At 48.1% G+C, this 26,564-nt stretch overlaps 1 protein-coding gene across 2 annotated transcripts; it reads left to right on the top strand.

Annotated features, from left to right (window-relative positions):
- Nucleotides 1–27: 27 nt before the first annotated feature.
- LOC144929297 (L-amino-acid oxidase-like) lies at nt 28–25,150 on the top strand. Of its 2 annotated transcripts, none has more exons than XM_078848440.1 (7): nt 28–403; nt 14,858–15,081; nt 17,293–17,399; nt 18,022–18,223; nt 20,012–20,065; nt 23,426–23,556; nt 24,296–25,150. In XM_078848440.1, exons 2-7 carry the CDS (start codon nt 14,941–14,943, stop codon nt 25,107–25,109), a joined length of 1,449 nt encoding a protein of 482 aa, XP_078704566.1. In that variant the 5' UTR covers nt 28–403; nt 14,858–14,940; the 3' UTR covers nt 25,110–25,150. The 2 variants fall into 2 exon arrangements, with proteins under 2 accessions (XP_078704566.1, XP_078704565.1); XM_078848439.1 differs by lacking the exon at nt 28–403 and adding an exon at nt 10,209–10,271.
- The last annotated feature ends 1,414 nt before the right edge of the window (nt 25,151–26,564 follow it).

Raw genomic sequence — 26,564 nt, 5'->3', positions numbered from 1 at the left:
AGGCTGTCAGCATAGTAACCCAGCACCTCCTGCTTTACATTCCAGAGCAATTCTCCGCAGGCCGTTTCCGGCCAGAATCCGGATCCCTTGTGCAACCTGATTGGAGCGACAGGGATGGATAGGTCCTAACCAAGAATCCAGCACAATATCTCCACGCCCATGGACATCCCACATGCTCTGAGAGAGCTCAGCTGGGGCGGAAACAGCCCTCAGGTTCCAGGTAGTGGTTTGCTGCCCACAGTGAGTGACCAAGGTTCAGGACATTGACACTGAGCGATTGTAAAACATTCCGGGGCTTTCACACCTCCCTTGCTCATAATGGACGTTGATCTAACTGAGAATGGAAAGCATCTGAAATCTTCGCTCCCAGTAGCCCTCTGAGATAAGACAGAAACCACAGCAGGTAACTGCACAGATATATTCAGTTTCACACTGTGAATTGTGGGCACGGTGACAAATTTGAAGCCACTCAAGAGGAATGGCCTTCGGTACCACAGGACATCCTCTGACTCAGAACTGTGTCTGGGATCATTTAGGAGTCTATTACAATTGTTGCTTCTTTGGCCTGAGCGGTTTGCCCGTATTCAGGGCCTTGCAGGGTTGTTTCCATTAGAATGAGAAATCGGTGACATGAGTCAGGTCTATTTTTGGTGTAATTTCTTGTATTTCAGAAGAACACAACAGAAACAAATAACCACAGGCCTTGTACTTGCTCAGAAATCCCTAAGTCTGCCCCTCCATTGAGCTCTGTGCCCAAAAAGCTCAGTCTCTTTGCTCCATCTCAGGGCCATGCTCACAATTGCTTCCCCTGGCTTCCTGCCTGTAATGCACACAGACTGCAAACCAGTCTCCTAGCCCCTGCATTTGCAGTCAGGGAAACCTCTCGGCCCACATGGCTTAGCTCTGCCCTGCCATGTGCCTTGGAGGATCCCTCCATTGTCTCCAGCTGCCTTTACTACAGAACAGGGGTTTAATTGCTCCTTCCATTGTGTCGGACAGCGGGTGCTTAGCCACCCGTGGACTCTGACGAGGTCTGCGACTATCCTAGGAGCAAAGGACTCACTTGATGGCATCCATCAGCATCTCCCAGCGTAGCGGTATTTTTGTGCAGCATCTAGCACAGTGGGGCCCACCCTGGAGGCTTTTTGATGCTTTGTTTAGTAATAATAATGATTTCCCTGTGGAAGGCTTTAAAGAAGAGTTGGGAATGATTTAGGCAGCAGTATATCCAAACTGAAGAAGGGAAATGTCCCATCTGGCTGACCGACGGCCTTTTTATTCGTTGGGGTCATGGGATAGTCAAATGCAATTTTCTCTGTGTAAACTGAGCCAGGGCAGGGTTGAACTGAAGCCCCAGGGGTCTGGAGGCCTCAGCAGTTGCCACAGATAGGAATTACTTCATGGTTTCTTGCCAAATCACATTGGCAGGGGAAGCTCCTCAACTGAAGAGGTGGTTGCGTTAGGTCTAAATCCAGACATTTCATAACTCAGGAGTCACTGCAGAGCAGAGCTGGTCAAAATTTTTCATTTCAAGACAGATGTTTCTGTGAGAAAATTTCACCTTGGACAAGATTTTGGGGGAGTTTCATTAGAAACCAAAAATGTTTCCATTTTCAGCAGCCAAACTCCTTTTTTTTTTTAAAGTTATAAAGCAACTGAAAAATTTCTACCGATCTGGTGAAAATTCTCAGGAACACCAAAAAATGTTGGCCAAAAATTTCATCTGGGCGTACCAGCCAGGGGTATACCTCACAGGGGTGTTTATGAGTATAAATAGATTCATGATTGTGAGGTGCTCAGATACCATGATGATGAGGCCATATAATGAGACTGGGGACATCTTTGTTAATTTGGATCAGGAGGGATTCATTTTTTAACAAGTGGCTCTGGGATCTGCATAAACAACAGAGGCTCCATTCCAGGAAATGAACTCACAGAGTTCTTAGTCTTTCCATTGCTAGAAATGACCAGAATGTGTTGTCACAGAAATGTGCCCTCTCCACCCAGTCAAAGGCTATCAGCCTGTTTCCCCAGGGTCTTGCCCCTCGTGCAGTCACTGACACTAGTGCAAGGTGAGTATCCAGTGTTGGGATTTGGAAGCATTTTGCACTGGTGTAAATGACCACACAGTGGTGTAAATCGGGCCCCGCACACTGATGCAGAGATACGACTGCAGCCCGGCTGGCTCTGGCTTTCTCACCACTGAATGGGGAACATTGTCAATCTCTGGCAACTCTTAATCAGTACCACCAGATCTGGTTCATTCCTGGGTAGGATGCTGAGGACAATCAGTGCATTAATGGGCAACTGTGACATTTATTTTCCATACATCACTAGTGTGACAGCGTGACATTATTACCGTGCCAATAACTAGCTATTATATAAAGGGGTGTAAACACAGATCACAATGAAATGCATTCATGGAGAAGAACAACAGACTAAAGAACAAAGCTGGGGGCAATTATCTGACTGTATTGTGTATTCCACGCAAAACACAGTTTTGGGTCACCCAGAACTCTTTGTGAATTCATCAAATCATTTAGGCCAAACAATAAAATTGGGGGCTAGATTCTCCACAGGACTTAGGTGTCAGTTACTAAGTCACTGCAGGAGGAGGGGATGCCAGGGCCCTCATTTATACCCAGTGGCTGGGGCACTTACCTGGCACATGGGAGGTGTTGGTCTATAAGTCTCTACACGAGGAGAAGGGTTCTGAGAGCAGACGGCTCTTTACTCTTGCAGACAAAGGCTGAATTAGATTCAGGGCTGGACATTGCAGTGGGACAAATTCAAACAGGAAATAAGGCCCAGTGTTTTTGAGGGTGGGTGATTAACCACTGGAGCAGCTTCCCCCAGGACGAGGTTGATTTTCCCTCACGTGGAGTCTTTGCACCAAGGCTGGATTGGTCTTTCTAGAAAACACAGTCTGGTTCAAGCACACGTCAAGGGCCTGATGGCTGAATCTTTTGGTGAGTTTCTTTGGTCTGTGTGATGCAGGTCAGGCTAGATGAGCAATACTGGTCCCTTTGACCTTTAAAATCTACAAAACTATAAACTTATGAAAGTAGAACCCTGTATAGTCAGTTAGTCTTCATCTTTCATGTGGCTTCTTTCATAGAGTTAGCTGGTTTCCCAGTTTTGTCCTTCACACAGTGGCAGGGGAGAATCCCATTGAAAAACATAGTGAACGGTTGTAAAATGACAGGAAATGAGATGTGTATTCAAAAGCAGGTGTAGGGACTGACATTGGTTCGATCTCATTTTCTCATACTGCGATAACCTACTTGTTGTGAGATGAAGCTCCTGGTGTCTGTATCCTCCTGCAAGGTGCGGGCCCTTCTCAGTGTGCTGGGCTGGGTGTCTGTCCCAGGCTATCAAGGGAACAGCTGGATTTGCATGTGGGTGGGATGGGCATGGGCTGCTCCCCCTCACCCATTTAGCTGTCTGTGAACACAAGGCTGGGGTGACTCTCAGCACCCCCGTGCGTGAACAGCTGCCCAGCAGTGACGTACGAATGGTGCCAAGATAAACTCTCGGGGCTGGTTGCTCAGGCCACCAGCGTCTGCTCCGTGCAGCTGAGAAGGGAAAACGGGGCCACGGCAGCTTTGCTCTCGGGACCAGACCGGGGGCAGGGGGCTGTGTCGACCCCCAGCGTAATTCCAGCAGCCTCAGGGCTATTGTGACTGCACCACTCTGCAAGGGACCCCCGAGGGGCTCACCCTGTGCCTGGGGATGGCTGGAGTCTCTGCTCCCTCCCAGCTCTCTGTGATACCCCCGAGTCTCAGCCTGCCCCAGCCTGGGTTACCTCTGAGTCCGAGCAGGCGGAAGCAGGCTCAGGGGTATCTCACGCTTCCATGTCTCTGCCCGGCCACCTCTGCTGGGCATTACCCAGAGATCACATGGGCCTGGTGTCGCTGGTCCTGTGCCAACTGCTGACAGGGCAGAGGAGACGGACGCTGTGTGTCAGCATCTCAGAATTACTTGTGGCTCCATCTATTTAAGTAAGATACTGTGAGGGTTTCTGAGAAGAGCGGAGATCGTTCTGTGCCGTGCGGGGCAGGGGAAGGTGGTACCAACGGACCCATTGCAATAGCCCGGGACCAGCTGTAGCATTTGTCCAGCTCTTCCTCTCTTTGGAGTCCCGGCTGGAGGGAGTTTCTGGCCAATAGGCTTTGAAATCGAGTAGGGCCATGAGATTTCAGGACGATGCATCAGGGATGGCTTCTTCCTCCTGAGGGTCAGGGTGGGGTCTGATTTCTGCCAGAGATGAGCAATGCTCCGAACTGGAAAGGCAGGGCAATTCCTGTGGTGCTGGGCTGACAGATTCAAACCCGCCCATGGGATTTGGCCACCCAAATGTCAGTGAGAATTGGATTTGCAGATCCCTTAAGCAACTTGGGATAAATCGCATCTGTTCCGCTCCCACACCCCACCCGGAGATGCAGCCAGCTGTGTGGGTGTCTCCATCCGAAAGATATTCCAACATTGCACCGTTCACACCAGGAGACCCTGAACAAACTTTCCCCCAGCAACTCTGTCACACAGCCCCACAATCAACAGCTGTTCTGGTTGTGTGGCCCATCGGTCAGTGTCTTCTGTGTCCCTCGCTGTGCCCAATCCACAGAGACTATAAGCCATCATTGTCCCTGTTTCAAAAACCTGGCTCTCTAACTCAAGCTGTAACTGGTCATGCTGTCAGCTGTGAAAGTCCCTGGTTCATATCTGGGTATCCCTTAACACCCCTCTTGAGGCCTGTTTCACTGTGTGGGGAGGTCCCTCCCTCTGGAGTTATACTGGTGGGGGAGTGAGAGGAGAGGAGCCACACAGAAGACTTCCCCCAGGAGGATGGCTGAGTACAAGGGGGGGTGTCAGTGGAATAGCCAAATTACATGGAAAAGTGGCAGATTTAAACCCGGTAGAAGGCACTGCTTTAATCACACAATTAGCCAGCGGAACTCACTGCCACAAGAGACTATTGAGGGCAAGAGCTTAGCAGGATTCAAAACTGAAGGAGGCATTTCTATGGAAAATAGAACATCCAGAGGTGTAACAGTAAAGATTCTGACAGACACCCAAGGGTTTTTGAAGAGCTATAAACCCTCCCTGATTTCAGGGCATATGAACATAATGGCCATACTGGCTCAAACCAAAGGTCCATCTGCCCAGTATCCTGTCCTCCAACAGTGGCCAATGCCAGGTGCCCCAGAGGGAATGAACAGAACAGGGAATCATCAAGTGATCCATCAATCCATCCAGGGCAGAAGACAACCTCTAACTATTAGGGGTCAGGAGGGAACTTGCCCCTCGGTGCAGGGGATTAAGTGTTTTCTAGACCACCCCTGACAGGTGTGTGTCTAACCTGCTCTTAAAACCCACCAGTGATGGAGATTCCACAGCCTGCCTAGGTCATTTGTCCCGGTGCTTCATCACCTTGATAGTTAGGAAGTGTTTCCTAATGTCCAACCTAAACCTTTGCTGCAGTTGAAGCCCTTTGCTTCTTGTCCTGTCCTCAGTGGTTAAAGAGAACAATTCCTCCTCCTCCTCTTTATATCAACCTTTCAATGCTTGAGGAATGTCACCATGTCCCCCCTCAGTCTTCTCTTCCCCAGACTAAACAAACCTAGCTTTTTCAATCTTGTCTCATGTGGGGACATGTGAAAAGGTTGTTACAAGGAGGATGGAGAAAAATTGTTCTCCTTAACCTCTGATGATAGGACAAGAATCAATGCACTTAAATTGCAGCAAGGGAGGTTTATGTTGGACGTTAGGAAAAACTTCCTGTCAGGGTGGTTAAGCACTGGAATAAATTGCCTAGGGAGGTTGTGGAATCTCCATCACTGGATATCTTTAAGGGCAGCTTAGACAAACGCCTGTCAGGGATAGTCTAGATGGTGCTTGGTCCTGCCATGAGTGCAGGGGACTGGACTTGATGGCGTCTCAAGGTCCCTTCTAGTTCTATGAGTCTATGATTCCATGTGTCATATTTTCTAGACCTTTCATCGTTTTTACGGTTCTCCTCTGGACTTTCTCCAATTTGTCCACATCTTTCCCGAAGTGTGTTGCTGAGAACTAAACACCGCACTCCAGCTGTGGCCTCATCAGGGCTGAGTAGTGTGGAAGAATTGTTTCCTGTTTCTTGACTATAATACACCTGCTACTAAATCGCAAAGATGTAGACGGACCCCAGATCTGATCCAGTCTGAGAACTGCTCGGATTCTTTAAGAATCAGGCTTGTACTGGACAGCTCGTTACTGTCTTAAATTAGAACAAACCCCCCATGTTTCCACCTTTTAGGTCGAATGACAGTTTCTTCTTCATTGCTTTCCTTGATGCTTTTGGAGTTCTCTGAGTGTACAGCAATATAATGCTATGGTTTATTTCAGACAGCCTCTTTTATATAAACCAGGCACCCTCTCATCAGGGGTTTGAAATGCCCTGTCTGCCGGAGGTACTCATGTGGGTCTGCAGGGCATATTTACATTCTGCAGCATCTCATCTGTCGTTTAAAAATAAAAAGTAAGTGTCCAGCCATCACAGCTGCAAAGGAACCCTTCTAAATGTGACCCACGTGTAACCGATACAGTAACATATGCCTGAGTCTGCAGAGAGCCTGAGACAATCTCTCCAAGGAGGGGGGAACTTCCTTGCATGTCACTGAGGTGTACAGAGGATCCAGAACAACGAATCAGAGAGGTGTGAACTCTCCACTCCTGTTAATTTCAAGAAGAGTTAACTCTTAAGTGTAATTGTGGCACATGGAATGCCAGCATTAACCATTTCTTTGCTGGTCCTTTTAGCAGAGTGGAAAAGGATGAGAGAAAGGAAGAAGGAAGCATGAGGAAACATGTTTTTGAAGAGATGAACACACAGGAGATGGAGCGATAACAACACATCTTAGAAAAATCTACCATCTACTCATTTGTCTGAGCCTTGGTCTACACGGGAAGGGTGTGTCCACCTAAGATATGCAACTTGGCATATCTTAGGTTTCAGAGTATATCTTAGGTTAAGCATATCTTAGGTTGACTACCTGGCCGTGAGGACGGCGGCAAGTTGACTGCTGCCGCTCCCCCGTCGACTCCGCTTCCGCCTCTCGCGAGCTGGAGTTCTGTAGTCGACAGGGAGCGTGTTCGGGGATTGATTTATTGCATCTAGACGAGACGCGATAAATCGATCCCTGATAGATCATTCACTACCCGCCGATCCGGCGGGTAGTGAAGACCTGCCCTTAGCGTTCACCATGGCAGCCATCACTATCTCGAATGAAGATGGTTGGAAAAATTTGCTCTCTTCCCCCGCAAAAATGTTGACATTTTATCAAAAGACTGAAAATCTTTCAGCATCTGTCGACAAAAACTCAACAGGCACTGGCCATGAAAAATTTCAGTTAATCAAATACTCAATTTTTCATCAATTAACAGTTAGGATGGGAAAATTTTGACTCATTCTAATCTTGATTTCGAGATCTTAGATACCGTATTATCGAATAAAGAACAGGAGGACTTGTGGCACCTTAGAGACTAACAAATTTATTAGAGCATAAGCTTTCGTGGGCTACAGCCCACTTCATTGGATGCATAGAATGGAACATATAGTAAGAAGATATATATATACACATACAGAGAAGGTGGAAGTTGCCATACAAACTGTAAGAGGCTAATTAATTAAGATGAGGTATTATCAGTAGTAGAAAAAAAAACCTTTTGGAGTGATAATCAAGATGGCCCATTTAGACAGTTGACAAGAAGGTGTGAGGATACTTAACATGGGGAAATATATTCAATATGTGTAATGACCCAGCCACTCCCAGTCTCTATTCAAGCCCAAGTTAATGGTATCTAGTTTGCATATTAATTCAAGCTCAGCAGTTTCTCCTTGGAGTCTGTTTTTGAAGCTTTTCTGTTGCAAAATTGCCACCCTTAAATCTTTTACTGAGTGGCCAGGGAGGTTGAAGTGTTCTCCTACTGGTGTTTTTCTTCCAGCTCAACCATCAGTGTTCACGTCCTACCCAGGAAATCTCCTCTGTCTTCAGGCAGGAAAGGAAACATGATCACAATCACTGGCCCATTGCTTATGTAGAATTGTGCCAAGACATAAAGCACGGACTGTCTTCGCTCAGAAACAACCTTGTTCGCTGCTGAGGAGTTTGCTTTGCAGAGGTTTCTTTGCCTAGTCTGGCTGGTCAGTAACACCCCTTGCTAACGGAGAGAGAGCAAAGCATCCCAGACATTCCAGCACTTTAAGATGCAGGGAAATCATACCGCCATTCAGTGAAGCAACACAGAATCCCCCCAGCTCAGGATCTGGCCCCATTGACTCCAACAGAGCTCTGCTTATCTGCCTCAGCTAGAGGACTGGCCCGGTGACTCCAGTGGGGCTAAAACGGATTCACACCAGCTGGGGAATCTGGCCCTGTAGCATTCAACCTTCAGCACATTGACCATGGGATAGGCTGTGTGCTCCAGCTGGGTCTCAAGGAAACCAGAGCCACAGTAATGGGGCTGCTCAGATCACACAAAAAGTAGGATTCTAGGTCACCACAGAACGGTATCATGTTACACGAACATGATACTGTTCTGTGGTGACCTAGAATCTTACTTTCGACGTCTCCGACTCAAGGAATATTTCCAACACACCTCTGAACAGCACACTAACTCACAGAGAGCTTCCTACCAAGACTACAAAAAGAAGGATTCTGGGTGGACTCCTCCTGAAGGCCAAAACAACAGACTGGACTTCTACATAGAGTGCTTCCGCCGACGTGCACGGGCTGAAATTGTGGAAAAGCAGCATCACTTGCCCCATAACCTCAGCCGTGCAGAACACAACGCCATCCACAGCCTCAGGAACAGCTCAGACATCATAATCAAAAAGGCTGACAAAGGAGGTGCTGTCGTCATCATGAGTAGGCTGGAATATGAACAAGAGGCTGTTTGGCAGCTCTCCAACACCACTTTCTACAAGCCATTACCCTCTGATCCCACTGAGAGTTACCAAAAGAAACTACACCATCTGCTCAAGAAACTCCCTGAAAAAGCACAAGAACAAATCTGCACAGACACCCCCCTAGAGCCCCGACCAGGGGTCTTCTATCTGCGACCCAAGATCCATAAACCTGGAAATCCTGGATGCCCCATCATCTCAGGTGTTGGCACCCTGACAGCAGGATTGTCTGGTTATGTAGACTCCCTCCTCAGGCCCTGTGCTACCAGCATGCCTAGCTAAAAGTCGCAATTATTCAACAAAAAAACTTCAAAAACAAACTCCAGCGAGAAACAGCCAAACTGGAATTAATCTGCAAATTGGACACTATTAAATTAGGCTTGAATAAAGACTGGGAGTGGATGAGTCATTACACTAACTAAAAGCTATTTCCCCATGCTAATTTTCCCCCTACTGTTACTCACACCTTCTTGTCAACTGTTTGAAATGGGCCATCCTGATTATCACTACAAAAGTTTTTTTTCTCCTGCTGATAATAGCCCACCTTAATCGATTGGTCTGGGAACCCCCGTTTTTTCATGTTCTCTGTATATATATATATCTTCCTACTGTATTTTCCACTACATGCATCTGATGAAGTGGGCTTTAGCCCACGAAAGCTTATGCTCAAATAAATTTGTTAGTCTCTAAGGTGCCACAAGTACTCCTCATTCTTTCTACAAATAAAATCAAATTTCAAATGTTTTGAAACCCAGGAAATACAGATTTCAACTTGTGCCTCCGAAACAAAGCACCCGCTAACTATTGAAAGAACCATTGGGCCAGAGAAAGAAAACAAGCCTGAGAATGACTCCGTTGCCTAGTGGTTAAAGCGTTGACGTGGGAGACCCAGCATCCGGTCCCTCTGTGCCAATGACTTCTTAAATTATTTTTTTTCCACCGGGGAACAGCTTCAACAGGAGAGAAGATATGGGCTCATGAGGATACGGAGGGAAATTTGGGGTGGTTTCCAGGAAAGACTAGGAGGCTGCCAGATTCAGCAGGGTGTGGAGGAAGATAGATGGGACAGAGTCTACTACCACAATTCCTTTGCTCCCAAGTCCTATGTGCCTGGATGGAGGTGACACAACTCAGAGTAACCCGCAGGCTATGAGCACATCACAGGAGGAGGTCCCATAAGACCATGTGACAGCCCTCTCCTTGTTTCACTAGACACAGAGTCAGCAGTTCCTGCTAGGATATTTATCAGTCAGTCTATATAAAAGGTGGGTATAAAATAAGAGGTCAACTGCATGACTTCACCCACCATCTGAAATGGACAGGTTCTGTGAGTGAAACTTCTCTTTGAACTTTTTCAGAGCGATGGAATACATTGTTCCTTTGGGCACATCTTACTGGATCAATGGGCTTTCTTGTTTCACATCTTTCTCTCTCTCTTATCGTCTCTCTCTTTTTGTCTTTTTCTTCCTCACTTTCAGCTGAGCTTCTCCCGGAACCCTCTACGCCTCTTTCAGTGTGCATGTAGGAGGAAACGAACAGCTGTGTGGTATTTTCAGTTGCACTTGGCCTCAGTCACACAGTAAATCAATTTTACTGTGGGACACAGGTGTAGCAGCTCTGCACTTCCCTTGGCTTTGGCTTGGTGATTAGATTCAGTTAAAACGTTAAGAGAGCAAATGATATGTTTGCCAAGTGAAGGGACAACAGTGTTGTAAGTCAGTGCTGAACATATTTATTTCAATACACCAGAAAAGCCTTGGAGATTTTAAATACATTGACTCAAAAGTCAAAATACGGATGCTGCTGAAATTCTTGCAGGGGTTCTTAGGAATTGTTCCCTTGAGTTACCAAGGCAAGGGCGCGCCCACCTGCAGGCTGTTTTTCGTCACAGTATATGTTGGATGCCCTGTTTATTTCTTGTCCCATATCCGTTTGGAAATGTGGATGGAAGAGAAATGAAGATTTTATTAATTATTATTATTATTATTCATTATACCTTGGCTGACTGTTTTCACCTGCACCTGTTACAGTTAAATTGTATATTTCACAGTCCTGAATTATCCTGCATTTAAAGGTCTAGAAAACATGACCTATGAAGGAAGATTGAAAAAATGGGATTTGTTTAGTCTGGAGAAGAGAAAACGGAGAGGGGACATGAGAAGTGTTTTCAAGTACATAAAAGGCTGTTACAAGGAGGAGGGAGAAAAATTGTTCTTCTTAACTGACAAGATGCCATGGGCTTAAATTTCAGCAAGGGAGGTTTAGGTTAGACAACTTCCTAACTGTCAGGGTGGTTAAGCACTGGAATAAATTGCCTAAGGAGGTTGTGGAATCTCCATCATTGCAGATTTTTAAGAGCAGGTTGGACAAACACCTGTCAGGGATGGTCTAGATAATACCTAGTCCTGCCTTGAGTGCAGGGGACTGGACTAGATGACCTCTCGAGGTCCCTTCCAGTCCTACAATTCTTTGATTCTGTGACTGCTTTCACGTCCTTTTATTGTTGGAAGGGCTCCATGAATAGGACGTGGTCTGTCCTTTCTGTGAAGATAGCTGATTCAAAGCATGTTTCTGGAAAACGAAGTGGTCAAAATGTGTCATTTGAAGAATATTTTTTTCCCCGAAAATTGACCTTAGTTCTAAACAAAAACGTTGATGGGAAATTTTGAATTTTCTTTTAAAAATACATTTTAAGTAAAAACGGAGGATTGGATACATTCTGGTTGTTAACAGCTAAAACAAGTCAAGAAAAATGAATGCCTAGTGACCATTTCCAGCTCACATGGGCGTCCTTACACCTCTCCCACCAGGAGATCCTTGCAGTTCCATGGCTGAGGTCAGCTGGGGAAGGAGACCTAGGAGTGAGGATGTAGTGAGTTCCCTCTCTCTGCATCTGATAGAAGGTTTAAGGGACTAAGAAGCAAACAGGATGCCCCTAAGGTGAGACTGATGCCTGAGTGGCTCTCTGGAGCCATTGAGGGATGACAGCTTTCCTGCAAAACCCTGGGAAGGTGGGGAGAATTGAGCCAGGGCTAGACCGTGGGGTGGAGTGAAGCACCGGAGACTGAGGTCAGATGGGCATGGTAGCTGGGTCCCGCCTGCAAAGGAAAGGGGTGGCCAGCTGAGGCCGAAGATGTCGTTATTTTTATATTTCTGTTGGATTTGTTAAATCAGCAGTTCTCAGGTGGGGGGTCCGCAGCCCTGTTTGGGGCCACGAGCAGGTTTCAGGGGTCTGCCAAGCAGGACTGGTGTTAGATTCACTGGGGCCCAGGGCAGAAAGCTGAAGCCAAGTCCCGCCGCTCAGGCCCCAAACCCAAGCCCAGCTGCTCAGGGCTGGAGCCGAAGCCCAAGTAACTTCGCTATGCAGGGCACCTGTGGCGTGGGGCCCTGGACCCTCGCCCTGCTTGCTACCCCCTAACGCCGGCCCTGCCTTTTATAGGCAGGAAAACAGTTGTTTTGGCATAGGTGGGCCGTGGAGTTTTTATAGCCTGTCAGGGGGGCCTCAGAAGAAAGGTTGAGGAGCCATGTGCTAAAGGATGCTGTGGTCCTGGATGGGGTCAGGCATTTGAAGGCGTCATGGATGGAAGGTCAGGGCACTCCTACAGACAAAATAGGCCCATAAAAGACATGAGGAAAACTGAAGCACAATGTCACACACGGCCACAATTGGGTGTGGTGCACTAGTGCCAGAAACAGGAGGGCCAGGAGTCCATGCCCCCCGTCCCTTTTAACAAAAGAAACATATAAGCTGTGGGAATAACAAGATCATGCTGCTAAAGGTCAAGATGCTCTATCCCCTTCAGTGTCCCTGCAAATACACAGGTGTGGTGGCAATCCTCCAGCCCTTGCTTCCCGGTGGCAATATGAGCATAGCACCTCTGAAGATATGGATAATTGCAGAGTAAGGAGAACATAATAATTGTCAAGAGGATCGATGGCTTTAACCCAGTCCTTCCTGGTTTTGCTTTTTGCTAACCGTTCCAACACTGTCATTAAAAACACGTTACATGGGTGTTTATGGCTGTGGTGACCCTGTACCATTTTTGGTTTCATGGGATAGTTATTTAGAACATGAGGACGGCCACACTGGGTCAGAGCAATGTTCCATCTAGCCCAGTGTCCTGTCTTCTGAAAGTGGCTAATGCCAGGTGCCCCAGAGGGAGTGAACGTAACAGGTAATCATCAAGTGATCCATTCCCTGTCGCTCATTCCCAGTGTCTGGCAAACAGAGGCTAAGGACACCATCCCTGCCCAGCCTGGCTAATAGCCATTAATGGACCTATCCTCCATGAATTTATCTAGTTCTCTTTTGAACCCTGTTATAGTCTTGGCCTTCACAACATCCTCTCGCAAGGAGTTCCACAGGTTGACTGTGCATTGTGTGAAGAAATACTTCCTTCTATTTGTTTTAAACCTGCTGCCTATTCATTTCATTTGGTGACCCCTAGTTCTTGTGTTATTAAAAAGAGTAACAGGATTTGTGACAGGATGTAGCCCTGTGTCCACACCCTCCACACTATGGTAATCATTTTTGTACCAAGTATGTTTTGTAAGGTATCAATTGAAAACTCATAATCTGATGATTAATATTGTCCTGATAACATATGTGTGGCAACATTGTCATGTAGTTATAAGAGTCCACTGTATGGTGTTATTAACTCATGTCCCAAACTGAGGTTGGCGAACAGCTCTGTCTCAAACAGACGATTGTGTGCGCTGCTTAATTTGCATTGAAGCAGTCAACAGAGTCATCAAGCAGGAAAGGGAGATAAAGGAAGCTCAAAAGGGTGAGACAAAAGCAGCAGGGAACATCCTTCCATGTAGCCCTTTCGTCTCCTGGTGGGGCTGGACACCATTAGAAACTCAAAATAGGGGTTTGGTTAGGTCCAAGAGTGCTGGTGGATGCTCAGGATGGAGTTATAGCCCAGATTAATATATTTTTTCATCTGCTTTTGCTGAGCAGAGTCACCATTGCTGTGAAATGTGGGACTTCCATGCCTTCGTCACCTTCAGTTTAGACCAGTCAGAAACTGATACTAGTGGAAAATGTGGGTTCTCACTTGGAAGGAGTTTTCCATTGAGAACACCATAATAATCTTGCTTTGAAAGCTGCACTGGCTGCCCGTGAACTTCCAGACAGAGTTTCGAGTGTGGATTTGCATTTTAAAGCTGTAAGGGGTTAGGGGACTGGTGACCTCATGCACCACGTATTTCTTTGTGTGATCCTTCCGTAACTACGCTCCACAGGACACAGAGCTGCTTCGTGGTTATCGAGAGGGGGAATCACAGCTTTCCATTTTGAAAAACAAAAACCTTATCTTGAATTGTGGAAAGCAAAAGCAGAACTGAGGTTTTTTTAATGGCATCAAGCAGAGACTCTGGTTAGGTTCCTCAATTCACCTCATGAAGTTAAATCTTGAAGACCTTGTTCAGTCACATTGTCCACAGTAGATGAATTTCTCCTGCACCATTCCCTCAGCTGATGGCTGGCCCCCAAAATCATCACATCCTTGTGGTATGCACAGATCTAAGTGAATCTGTGGGGCCCAGGACCCTCAATGGTAGACTGGGTGGTGGGCCACGTGTGGTACCAGCCACTGTCGGTAGACAGGACACTGGGCTAGAGGGACTATTGGTCTGACCCAGTACGGCCGTTCTTATATTTTACAGTTTATAAGAATGCATGAACTGTGAGAGGATTTGAGAACTGACTTCCCTTCTCTGGGTTTATATGCTGATTGTATTGGATTGTAATAACATTCCTGGTTTGTTAATATAACAGTGCTCTGCATTTGAGGTTGGTAGCCTCTTCCTAGAGATGAGGAGTAGCATGTCAATGATGTTACTGAGCTGCATGGTCTCAGAGAGTGAGTTTGCTTCAACATGGGTGTTTTCTTTGCATCTCTGTTCTAGTATTTCTTCAGCTCTTCCTCCTTGTAGTAGTCCTGAGCTCGGAGGGTCTCGCTCGCAAACTGAAGGCGTGGGAAAAATGCTTTATGGACTCTGACTACGAAGAACTGGTGGCTATTGCCAAAAATGGGTTGGAAAAAGCGTATTGTTCAAAGAAGGTGGTGATTGTCGGGGCAGGAATCAGCGGACTCACTGCTGCCCAACTGCTGAAGGATGCTGGTTGCGAGGTAATTATAATGACCAAGAGGAGCCAGAGACAGGCCAGGGAGGCAGTTTTCCTCTGAAATAGTCTTATCATTCCTTTCGGATAGGAACTTTTTGGGCCGAGGGCCACATCTGGGTGGGGAAATTGTATGCAGGGCCGGGGCAGGGGGTTGGGGTGCGGGAGGGAGTGCGGGGTGGGGGAGGGGGTGCGGTGTGCAGGAAGGGGCTCAGGGCAAGGGATTGGAGCAGAGGAGGGGTGCGGAGTGCAGGAGGGGGCTCAGGGCAGGTGTGGGGTGCAGGAGGGGTGCGGGGTGCAGCAGGGGGTTCAGGGTAGGGGGTTGGGGTGGAGGAGGGGTTCGGGCTCCGGCCCGGCGCCGCTTACCTAAAGCAGCTCCGGGGTGGCCAGGGCAGGCTGGCAGGAAGCCTGCCCTGGCCCCACACCGTGCCACTCCGGGAAGCGCTGCGGCCCCTGGGGGAGAAGGAGGGGAGGGCTCTGCATACGCTGCCCTTGCCACGCCTCCAGGTGCCTCCTCCAAAGCTCCCATTGGCCGCTGTTCCCCATTCCCGGCCAATGGGAGCTGCGGGGGGGGGGCGGTGCCCGGAGGCGAGGGCAATGCACGGAGCCCTCTGCCCCCCGGCCCGGGGGCCACAGGGACATGGTGCTGGCCGCTTCTGAGAGCAGCGTGGGGCCCGCGGCGCCACGGGGGGCAATCCCTCGGGCCGGATCCAAAGCCCCGAGGGGCCAGATCCGGCATGCGGGCCGTAGTTTGTTTACTCTATCACAGAGCTGAGCAATGCTGAAGAACAAAACGATGTGAACTTAAGTAAACTGAGTGAATTGCAAAAGAAAGAAAGAAAGAAAGAAAGAAAGAAAGAAAGAAAGAAAGAAAGAAAGAAAGAAAGAAAGAAAGAAAGAAAGAAAGAAATCTATTATTTTGATTTCCAGACAACATGGTCATTGCCTTGAGGTTGAGGTTATTAGTGTGATAATAGCATAGCTGTATGAAACATAATGATGCAGCTAAAAATATTCGAATCACTGGCTTTTATGGAAATGGTGAGTCGTCAAGTAAATGTTCCAAGAACAGTTCCCATATTTCTGACAAAATTCTCTACCTGTGAAAACTGATATTAACTAACCCATAACACCTTTAACTTTCACTCTTACTCGTTTGCTTGTTTGTTCGCGTTTTGTTTTGTTTTTCCGTAGAAAGAGCTACTGTCTTGGGCCATGGGAAAGACCAAACTCCATTATCCCTATAGGTTGCCTAAGCATCCTCTACAGCCCCTTCTCAAAACCACCCAAGAACTACAGCCCCCGAGTCTGGAAAAGACAACGGAGAGAGCTTGTGTATTTATATACACAGTTGGAGAGAGTCCAGCGGAGGGCAACAAAAATGATTAGGGGACTGGAACACATGACTTATGAGGAGAGGCTGAGGGAACTGGGATTGTTTAGTCTGCAGAAGAGAAGAATGAGGGGGGATTTGATAGCTGCTTTCAACTACCTGAAAGGGGGTTCCAAAGAGGATGGAGCTCGGCTGTTCTCCATGGTGGCAGGTGACAGAACAAGGAGTAATGGTCTCAAGTTGCAGTGGGGGAGTTTTAGATTGGATATTCGGAAAAACTTTTTCACTAGGAGGGTGGTGAAACACTGGAATGCGTTACCTAGGGAGGTGGTGGAATCTCCTTCCTTAGAGGTTTTTAAGGTCAGGCTTGACGAAGCCCTGGCTGGGATGATTTAATTGGGGATTGAGCAGGGGGTTGGACTAGATGACCTCCTGAGGTCCCTTCCAACCCTGATATTCTATGATTCTATATTTGAAGTGCTTAGTTGATGTTGTTGGTTTAAAACCTCCCTCCCTGAAAATCTGGCATTAATAATTAATGCAAAAATCGCTGTTGTTATGAAAACTTCCATACTGGAATGTGTTCCTTGAGTACCCAATGCAGGAATACAGCCCGATTCTGGAAGCATGCTTGAGAACATGCTTAACTTTAAGCCGATGCTTAAGTCTTACGAAGTTGAAATTCAAGTTGAGCATATGTGTACCTGCTTTCCTGAATCAAGGCCTGTATGCTTACATATCATCTGAAATTACTTCGATAAAACATTAATGTTCTTTCTTTGATGCCCATTTACAAAAGAAGGGATGTGGGATAAATCAAGCCCTACCTACAGCTACTAGGTACCAGCAAGGGATTGAAAATCATGACCTGCGTTTTGCCCCTAGGTCCTGATTCTGGAAGCCAGCAACCGTGTGGGAGGACGTATCTTGACCTATCGAAGAAACGATTGGTATGCGGAGCTGGGAGCCATGCGTTTGCCAAGAGACCACCGGTAAGACACAGTTCGCCCTCCTCACCCGCCAACCTTGTTCAGAACAGTGAAAGCCCCGTTTTAAAGACTTTTATGATAATTCCAAGAAAAAAAAATCTTTGAAGCCTTAAATTTGAGTAGGTTAAAATCTCCCCTTGCTTCCTTATGTGGACTAATTGCATTGCATGAAATAGTCAGTCTGTGTGCATGAACTGAAATCTCCGTGGAGCTGTAACTCTTCCTGCAAAGCTGGGATGGGACTGGGTGGGCAGAAGTGCAGGGTGGGTTGAGTTATGGCGATCTACTCCACCAGCCCAAATGCCCAATGTCATTTTTTCAAAAGTAAATTCTTTAGTGCATTTTCTTGTTTCAGTTTGGGCAAAATGTTTCATGACACATTTAACTAAAAGTTTTATTCTGAACATGTTTATAATCGTTATTGAAATAGTTATCCACATTTTTCATCTACTGCAAAACAGGGTTGAATGTGGATTTGGTAAAATATGGATTTGGAGCCATATGACACAAAAATAATGTAATTTACCTAGGTAGGATGGAACCATTCACGCTCGGGACTATATATGAGCACATAACATTCTCTCTCATTCTGGAATTTTTCTCTTTTTACTCCTCTTTTCTTTAGGATTGTGCGTGAATATATTACCAAATTCAAACTTAAACTGAACCCATTCTATAACACTAACGACAATGCCTGGTATTTGGTGAACAACATCAGGGCAAGATCTGAAGATGTTGACCAGAACCCTGATATCTTGCAATACCCTCTGCTTCCCACAGAGAAGGGGAAATCTGCCAGTGAACTTTATGACCAGACACTGGATACGGTATGTGTGTTGTGGAATGGACTCCTGTACTGTAGGTAGGTCTTCACTTCAAAGTTAGATTTTGGTCCTAAACCCTGTTTCATCCACACACAAAACCATCTCGCTCTGCTGAAGTGGTCCTTTCAACCCAGGCTAGCTGGCATGGCTTGAGGGCATGGGCGCCGGCTTCCTCCTTTCCCTGGGCGTGCTCAAACCCAGCTCAACCCCTTCCCCCAAGGTCCCACCCCTGCTCCACCATAGGCCCCGCCCCACCTCTTCTGCACCTCTTCCCACCCAGGTCTGGCCCCTCTCCCAAGCGCGCCCTGTCCCCACTCCTCCCCCTCTCCCGCAGCCCCTTCTGCATGCTATGGAACAGCTGACCACAGCAGGCCGGAGGCACTGGGAGAGAGGGGGAAGAGTTGATCAGCTGGACCTGCCAGCGGGCCGGAGGTGCTGGGCTGTAGGGGGTGGCAGCTGACTGCTGGTGGGTGCTAAGCACCCGCTAATTTTTTCCCGTGGGTGCTCCAGCTAAGGGTCTGTGTTCACTTGAGCTAGTAGGCAACTCAGCGTGTGCAGTGAAGGTGCAAGCTAAAACCCTGGAGTCCTGATAGTCCTCCAATGCCTTCCCACAATCCCCACCCCCGGGGGCCCGGAAATACAAACAAGTTCTGGGACAGAATCGTAGAGCGGCTCAGAGAACCATGGGAAACGGCCCCCGAAGTCCTAGCAATGTACACATGGGTGAATGTGTCACCAGAGAGGGCGCCCTGAGAGGAACAGACCCCTGTTCAAATCCCCACTGCTGATCAGATAGAGGGAAGACTTGCACCAGAGGTTTCCCAGAAGCTCGGTGAGTACCCAAACTCCTGGGAAACGCGACGAGGCTGGTGCTGTTGATTTCAAGACCCGCCTCAGGCTCCTGACTGCAGGAGAGGCTTCATAGCTGCGCTCCCCAAGCAGAGATCGGCATCGAACGCCCTGGGAGGGGTAGGGATGAGGACACACCCCTCTCTTTGGCATCTCCTGTTGGCCAGTTTAGCTGTTGGCCAGCGTTGTTGTTGGTGAAACTTTTATCCATCAGGAGGGGTGTTTTTTCACACCACTGACGGACAAAAGTTTGGCCAACAAAAGTGCGACCGCAGACATTGCCTTAAACTATTTCTTTTATTGTTCAAAAAGTCTGAGCGAAAGCAGCTGAGTCAGCTGGAGAACTGCGGGAAGGGAAAACAAAAATGACCCCTCCTTGTCCCCATTCCTAGGCACCGACTCAGTGGGTGCTCCAGGGCTGGAGCACCCAAGTAGAAAAGTTCGCAGGTGCTTAGCACTGCACCAGCAGCCAGCTCCCCGCTCCCCTCCGTGCCTCCTGCCCACCGGCGGCCCCGCTGATCAACTCCTCCCCCTCCCTCCCAGTGCCTCCCACCTGCCTTGAACAGCTGTTCTGCGGCATGCAGGAGGCTCCTGGAGGGAGCGGGAGGAGTGGCGATGGGGCACACTCAGGGGAGGGGGCGGAAAGAGGTGGGAAGAGGCGGGGCAGCGGCAGGGGCTTGGTGGAAGGGGTGGAGCGGGGGTGAGGCCTGGGGGGGGGCAAGCACGCCCCAGCTAGAGGAGAAGTCCATGCCTATGTCCCCATTAAAAAGATCTTGTTAACAGCTTTTTCACCTGAGCACGTCATTTCATGTCCTGCCTCTGTGGGCATAGTCACTAGGATACCACCTGTAAGTACATCAGGGCAAACAGGGAAAATAACCAATCTGCAAAGGTAGAGCTGTGACTGTGAAACTAGCCACTGTTTTCTTCGTTGCTCCCCAGGTGACAACAGACTGCAGAGTTTTGAGAGAGAAATATGACTCCTTTTCCGTCAAGGTAATTGAATATGGCATTCCAGTCTCTTGTGCCATGTTCACACAGTCCATGGTCGGAGGTAGGACGTCTGAATCCTCCTACCCCTCCTGGCTATGTGGAGCAAACCCGCTTGCCTCATGGGGCCTTGCATACTTTCCCCTGTGGTCCTCCGGGCTCTGCTTTGTGGAAGGGGGAGGGCAGGGCCACGGATCCACATCTTCTTTGCCTCTCCCTACCCAAGACATCAGTCTGTAGAAAGCAAACGGTCTCTGTGCTCCCATCTGCCCTGTGTTTGTGCAGTGAAGACAGGACCCTCCTCCATTCCTACGTAACCGACGTGGCATCTCTCCTTCTCACCCTGGGTCTCTGAGCGGCATCCAGCTATGTGCCCTCATCCACGGTTATTTCAATGAGATACGCTTCCTCTGTGTACCTGCGTACCCCAAGTTTCACCTCACTTAAAAACCACTTGCTTAGAAAATCAGACCTAAAAATACAAGAGTGTCATAGCACATTATTACTGGAAAATTGCTGACTTTCTCATTTTTACCATATGATTATAAAACGAATCAGTTGGAATATAAATATTGTACGTACATGGCAGTGTGTAGTCTATAGAGCGGTATAAACAAGTCATGGTCTGTGTGAAATTTTAGTTTGCACTGACTTCCCTGGTGCTTTTTATGTAGCCTGTTGTAAAACTGGGCAAAGATCTACATGAGTGGATGTAGCCCCTTGGAGACCTCTGCGTTCCCCTAGGGATACGTGTACCCCTGGTTGAGAACCACTGCTGTAGGAGGTCTGACCTGGACCCTGGCTGTTTAATCAAAGGCAATAAAATCTTGCTATGGACACTCGGAATGAAATCCTGCCCGCACTGAAATCAATGACAAAGCTCCCATTGATTTCACTGGGGTCAGGATTTCACCCGGTGAATCAAAAGGGATGAGGGATGGCGTCCTGAAGGGGATCATCCACCCGACTCCAGTGATTGGTTATGAGGAAGCTGCCAAATCACACAGGAGGGTAGTTGATGTTCCAGTCACCTGGGACAATAAGGCCTTGTCTACACTAACACTGGAAGTTGATCTAAGTTACGCTAGTCAAGTTCCGTAACTTAAGTCGACGTAAATGACATTTTTCAGAGTAACAGCCGTGTTAGTCTGTATTCGCAAAAAGAAAAGGAGGACTTGTGGCACCTTAGAGACTAACCAATTTATTTGGGCATGAGCTTTCGGGAGCTACAGCTCACTTCATCGGATGCATACTGTGGAAACTGCAGCAGACTTTATTTATACACAGAGAATATGAAAAAATACCTCCTCCCACCCCACTGTCCTGCTGGTAATAGCTTATCTAAAGTGATCATCAAGTTGGGCCATTTCCAGCACAAATCCAGGTTTTGTGTGTGTGGTTTTTGGAGGGGGGTGAGGGGGTGAGAGAACCTGGATTTGTGCTGGAAATGACCCACCTTGATTATCATACACATTGTGAAGAGAGTGGTCACTTTGGATGGGCTATTACCAGCAGGAGAGTGAGTTTGGGGGGGGGGGGGCATGCGGAGGATGAGAAAACCTGGATTCTTTTTATAAATGACATTGATTTCTATCGGGTCTATGCCGCATTAGGTTGACGGGAGACACTTTCCCATCCACGTAGCTTCCCCCTCTCATTGAGGTGGAGTACTGAAGTCGACAGGAGAGCGATCTCCCATCGACTTATTGCGTCTTCAACAGGCCCACTAAATCTTGCAGCACTGATGTAGCGTGGTAGTGAAGACAAGGCCTAAGTCGCTTTGTTTCTCCCTGCCTCCAGCTCGAGGAAGTCTTTGCTGGGGTAGCTGGATGGCAGCTCCCTGATGCCACCAGCCTTTCGGTCACTCAAGCTCTCTCCTCTGGGCCGTGCAGGTCATAGCTTTGCCTTGCGGGTGGTTAACAGTACGTGAACCCCAATCCCTGAGACTCATTCCCCTGTGATATCCAGTCCCTGCCGCGGGTTACTCAGAAATCCCAGCTCCTCTGCAGTGTACCTCAGTTTACCAGTTTTACTTTAAACCACCACTCCTGTAAACCACATAGCCCTGGTGAGCACTTATAACAGACCGAAAGAAGGTTTGTTTGAGAAAGAATAAGTATTTAACAAGAATTGAGGTGAAAGTGACAGAAGCAAATGGCTAGAACGTAAAAGCATAAACCACAAAGCTGGGCGTACCCTTCTCAATAGTCACCTTGCCAATAGACTAAAGTGGGCTTCCCTTGCAAAGCTCAGTCTGTTGCAAAGTTGGCTGGGTTCACCAGAGCCAGCATCAAAATGTTCATGAAAGGCCCCTGCTCCTTAAGGCAGTGGTCCCCAAACTTTTTCTGTCATGCTCCCCCTTACCCATAATGTAATCTGTCTGCACCCCCCAACCCCACCCCCGGGAGCCAGGGCCGGGAGTGGGGCCAGGGGCTGGGAGCTGGGGATCGGGGCCAGAGCTGTGACTGGGGCCAGGGCCAGGAGCAGAGCCACCGCCAGACCTGGGACCGTGGCTGGGAGATGAGCTGCAGCCGGGAACCGGGCTGTGGTCAGTGGCTAAGGCCAGGGCCGGGCCATGGTTGGGGGCCGGAAGCCGAAGCCAGGGCCTCAGCTGGGGTTGGAGCAGAAATGGGGGCAGAGTGGGGCTGGGTGGTGCTCCTTCCCTGCCCCCAATGGGGGCTGGCCTGGGCCCCATCAAGCCCCCCAAATGTTCCTCCACAGTTTGGGGACCACTGCCTTAAGGGGTTTTCTCAGTGAATGAATCCAGAACGCCTTCCCTGACACTCTATTTATACAGAAACAGTCTTTTGCCTTGATTCATAGCCAGGGCGATCTCTTGCCTGTTATAATGGTCTTTTTTGATAATTTGTTCTGGGATGTGGCCAGGGTAGGAACAGAACCTTGCATTACCTCCTGGCTGACCGAGCGAGGGGAACAAGTCCCTCTGGTTTGAAAGAGTTGTCACCTAGACACAGTAGCCCTGGTGACTAATTTTTACCCCAAGTCCATCAAGCATACTTTCAGTATAAATACTTTATTCCTTAAATACTACCCATACATACATCTCGCCACGGTTATGAATCTTGACAAGTTGGGAGCTTTCTGTAGATACCTTACATGTTACTCTTCATAGATAAATAGCTTGTAAGATGTGTTTGGTGTAGTCAGTTTGTCAGGGCTGAGCTGAGAGATGTTTGCAAAGAACAGGGGACTGTTTGCCAAGGGGTCTCTGTGTCTCTATGGGTGTGACCTTTGGCTAACCCTCATGGGTACTGAATAATTCCTATGTTCATCTCTTCAGCTGTCAAGTTTCAATGTGGATATGATATGCATGCACTTTCTGCCCTTCCTCTCTTCCCCAACCAGGAATATTTGATTAAAGAAGGAAAATTAAGTAGAGGAGCCATTGACATGATTGGTGACGTGCTGAATTTAGATGGTAGTTTCCACCTGTCTTTTCTGTACTCTGTCATGGACGATATTGCATTCAAAGACGGGTAAGAAGAAGAGTATCTTTAATGACTTGCTTTATATGGAGAAGAACATGTATCTATGATAGGATCTCTCTATCTATCCATCCATCTTCTGATACAATGAGGATGAGGATCAGATAGATGTATCTCATCCATCTATCAGTGCGGCCAGTTGCCTTCTTTCGAGAAGGCACCGATGGTCTGAACTGTCATAGAGGGCAGGTTTCGTTACTATATTTCTCTAGCCATACAAGGCAGGGGCCACTTTCACAAGGGAGGAGACGAACATTGCTGAAAGTGTCTATCTATGGCTTCTAATTCCCATGCAATTCAGCAATTAACTTCTGACGAGAGTATAGTGACCATCACTCTGTTGTACCAAGGGAACCCTTTGGCCAAATGACCCCAAATTGGGATTACTAACCCTACGCCATCCCCAGGAGGCACACCTAATTCTAAGGCAATCTTAGTAATCATGCAGAATTTAGATCATGTCGAAAAGTGAAGCTCTAAACGGAAAGCTGGTCTGAACCTTAACTACCGCAGACCTGGCACTTGCCTGTAATAAAAGAAGCCGGAACTGAAGTAGTCACTGGGGGAGGAGGGGATGGAAGGGGTAAATTATATCTTCAGCTAAGCAGCTCCTTACAGATCCGCTCATTATTTTTGTGATATTCACTCAGAGAACTATTGATGGAAGCTGTAATTCTTCTACCATCATCTCCCCCTCCATCCCCCCTGCCCCCCGCTGCCTTTCTTTCAGTTTTGATGAGATCACGGGGGGATTCGATCAGCTCCCAGAGGCTTTCTACAAGGCTATGCACGAGGATATTCTATTTCACTCCACAGCGGTGAAGATACTACAAGACAATGAAAAAGTGAGAGTGTTTTATCGCAGGCCAGACTCGTCGCTCTCCTTCTCAGTGACGGCTGACTATGTCCTTGTCACAACCACAGCAAAAGCCGCACGGCTCATTAAATTTTCTCCCCCTCTTTCCTCCAACAAGACCCATGCCCTGCGCTCCCTCCACTACTCAAAGGACGTGAAGATTTTTTTGGCCTGCAGGGAAAAGTTTTGGGAGAAGGATGGAATCTATAGAGGGAGGTCAATCACTGATCGCCCCTCCAGATTCATCTATTACCCCGGCCACAATTTCTCCAGTGGGGTGGGGGTGATCCTGGCTTCCTACACTTGGGACTATGAAGCTGAATTCTTCGTTCCCCTCAGTGATGAAAAGTGCGTTGATGTGGTATTGGACGACCTGGCAGAAGTCCACCAACTGCCCAAGACTTATATCCAGAACGTCTGTGATGAACATGTGGTCAAGAAATGGGGCCTGGACAAATTTGCAATGGGAGCATATGTTTCCTTAACCCCGTACCAGTTAGTCGACTACTCCAAAGCTTTGTTTCAGAATGAAGGGCGGGTCTATTTTGCAGGAGAGTACGCCGCTCACCCTCACGCCTGGATCGAAACGGCTATGAAAGCTGCTGTGAGAGCAGCCACGCACATCCATGGCGCTATCCCTGCATCGTCTCGGCGGCAAGAGAAAAAGCGGAAGGAAAATGAAGTGTAATGGACGGATGGGCGTGTGGTGAAGGTGCAAACCCACGGGGATTCTGATGGGGAATTAAAAATTGCCCGGCTAATCATCGAGCGTCCTTATGGTTGTGGTTGGGGTAGCGCCGAAGTGTCCCGCTGTGTGAGTCACTCCAAAAACGCGGAAGGAAAGCGAGAGAGGGCCTGCTCGTGATGGGGCGTACAAACCCCACCCTGGGCAACAAGGAGCTAAGGGATTACTCTGGGCTCAGCCAGCCCGGCCCTGCCACGCCTGCAGCAAATGCTCCCTCTGCCGGAGGCATTAAAAGGCCGGGAATTAGCTGGTTTGGGGGGCAGAGCTGGAGGTGAGCGGACCCGCAGCCCACAGATCCAGCAGCGCAGAGCAGAGGGAAGCCTAAGGCTCTGACCCAGCAGCCCAAAGCACGCCCCCATCGCCCGCCCCCCCCAGGGTAGGGAGGACCCGCCCCAGAGACAACCAGAGAGGGAAGTATCCTGTGGACCTTGCACCTTGGTAACCCCCTTTACTTATTGTGGTTTGGGTTTCCCCACCCGGGGAAGCCGTTGAACTAAGCTGAACCCGGGGGAGGGGGAATGAGAGGAAGAGGACAGCCTTAAGCAGCCTTGGTTGCCAGGCTACTGGTATCCTAAATGGCCCTAGGTCAGAGCTGACTGGCCCAGGCTCCCCTCCCAACAACCCCCTTGGCAGTCAGGGGTTGCAACTATGACCAGTAGGCCACGCTCCCCAACCAGACTCTAAGCAAGGACCATTCATTACACAACCCCCAGAGCTTACAATCTAATTATAAGACAAGCTTGATACAGAAGGAAGGGGGCTGGGGGGGGGGGAGTACAATGAGAGAATGAAACAATCCGACTCTTTAGGTGAAGCCCAGATGGGGCGGTGCGGAAACTGCCTAAACCAGTAGCAGACTGCTATGCTCCGTCGCGCGGTGACCTTAGACTCTTTTGGCTGCTTCCCCAGTCTATTAGCATTATCTCCGGCCTATCCACACCAGGACACTCAGGGAAGTTAAAACCAAGTTACTGCAGGTATGATGTCAAAGCCCATTAATATGCATTAACCAGCTGTGTGGACACTCTCATTCAGAAGTAAAGTAGCCTTAATTCACTGTAGCTTAATCTGCTTTTGTTTTAACACATTCTGCAAGGCTACTAGGTATCACTGAGCAACCTTTACTTTGCATTAATAAAGTTTTAGGGCATTTAATATCAGTCCAGGTTCTCTCTATATATTGTAAGTATAGAGAAAAATCAAGAAAGTTCAATACAGATATGCTCAAAGAATGTGGGACAGCCACATTTTATAAATCTAATTACATTCATTAAGAAATATTCATACCTAGCTCTAATGAAGTGGTTTTCATACATATATCTCAAAGTCGGTAAGTATTATTAACCATACGTTACAGATGGGGACACTGAGTTACTGGGATTTGACGCCAGAGAGCCG

The sequence above is a fragment of the Lepidochelys kempii genome, chromosome 14 (assembly GCF_965140285.1).
Source record: "Lepidochelys kempii isolate rLepKem1 chromosome 14, rLepKem1.hap1, whole genome shotgun sequence".
NCBI classification, from domain to species: Eukaryota; Metazoa; Chordata; order Testudines; family Cheloniidae; genus Lepidochelys; species Lepidochelys kempii.
Note: the sequence above shows the minus strand (reverse complement) of the source record. Positions and strands in the feature narration are given on the sequence as shown.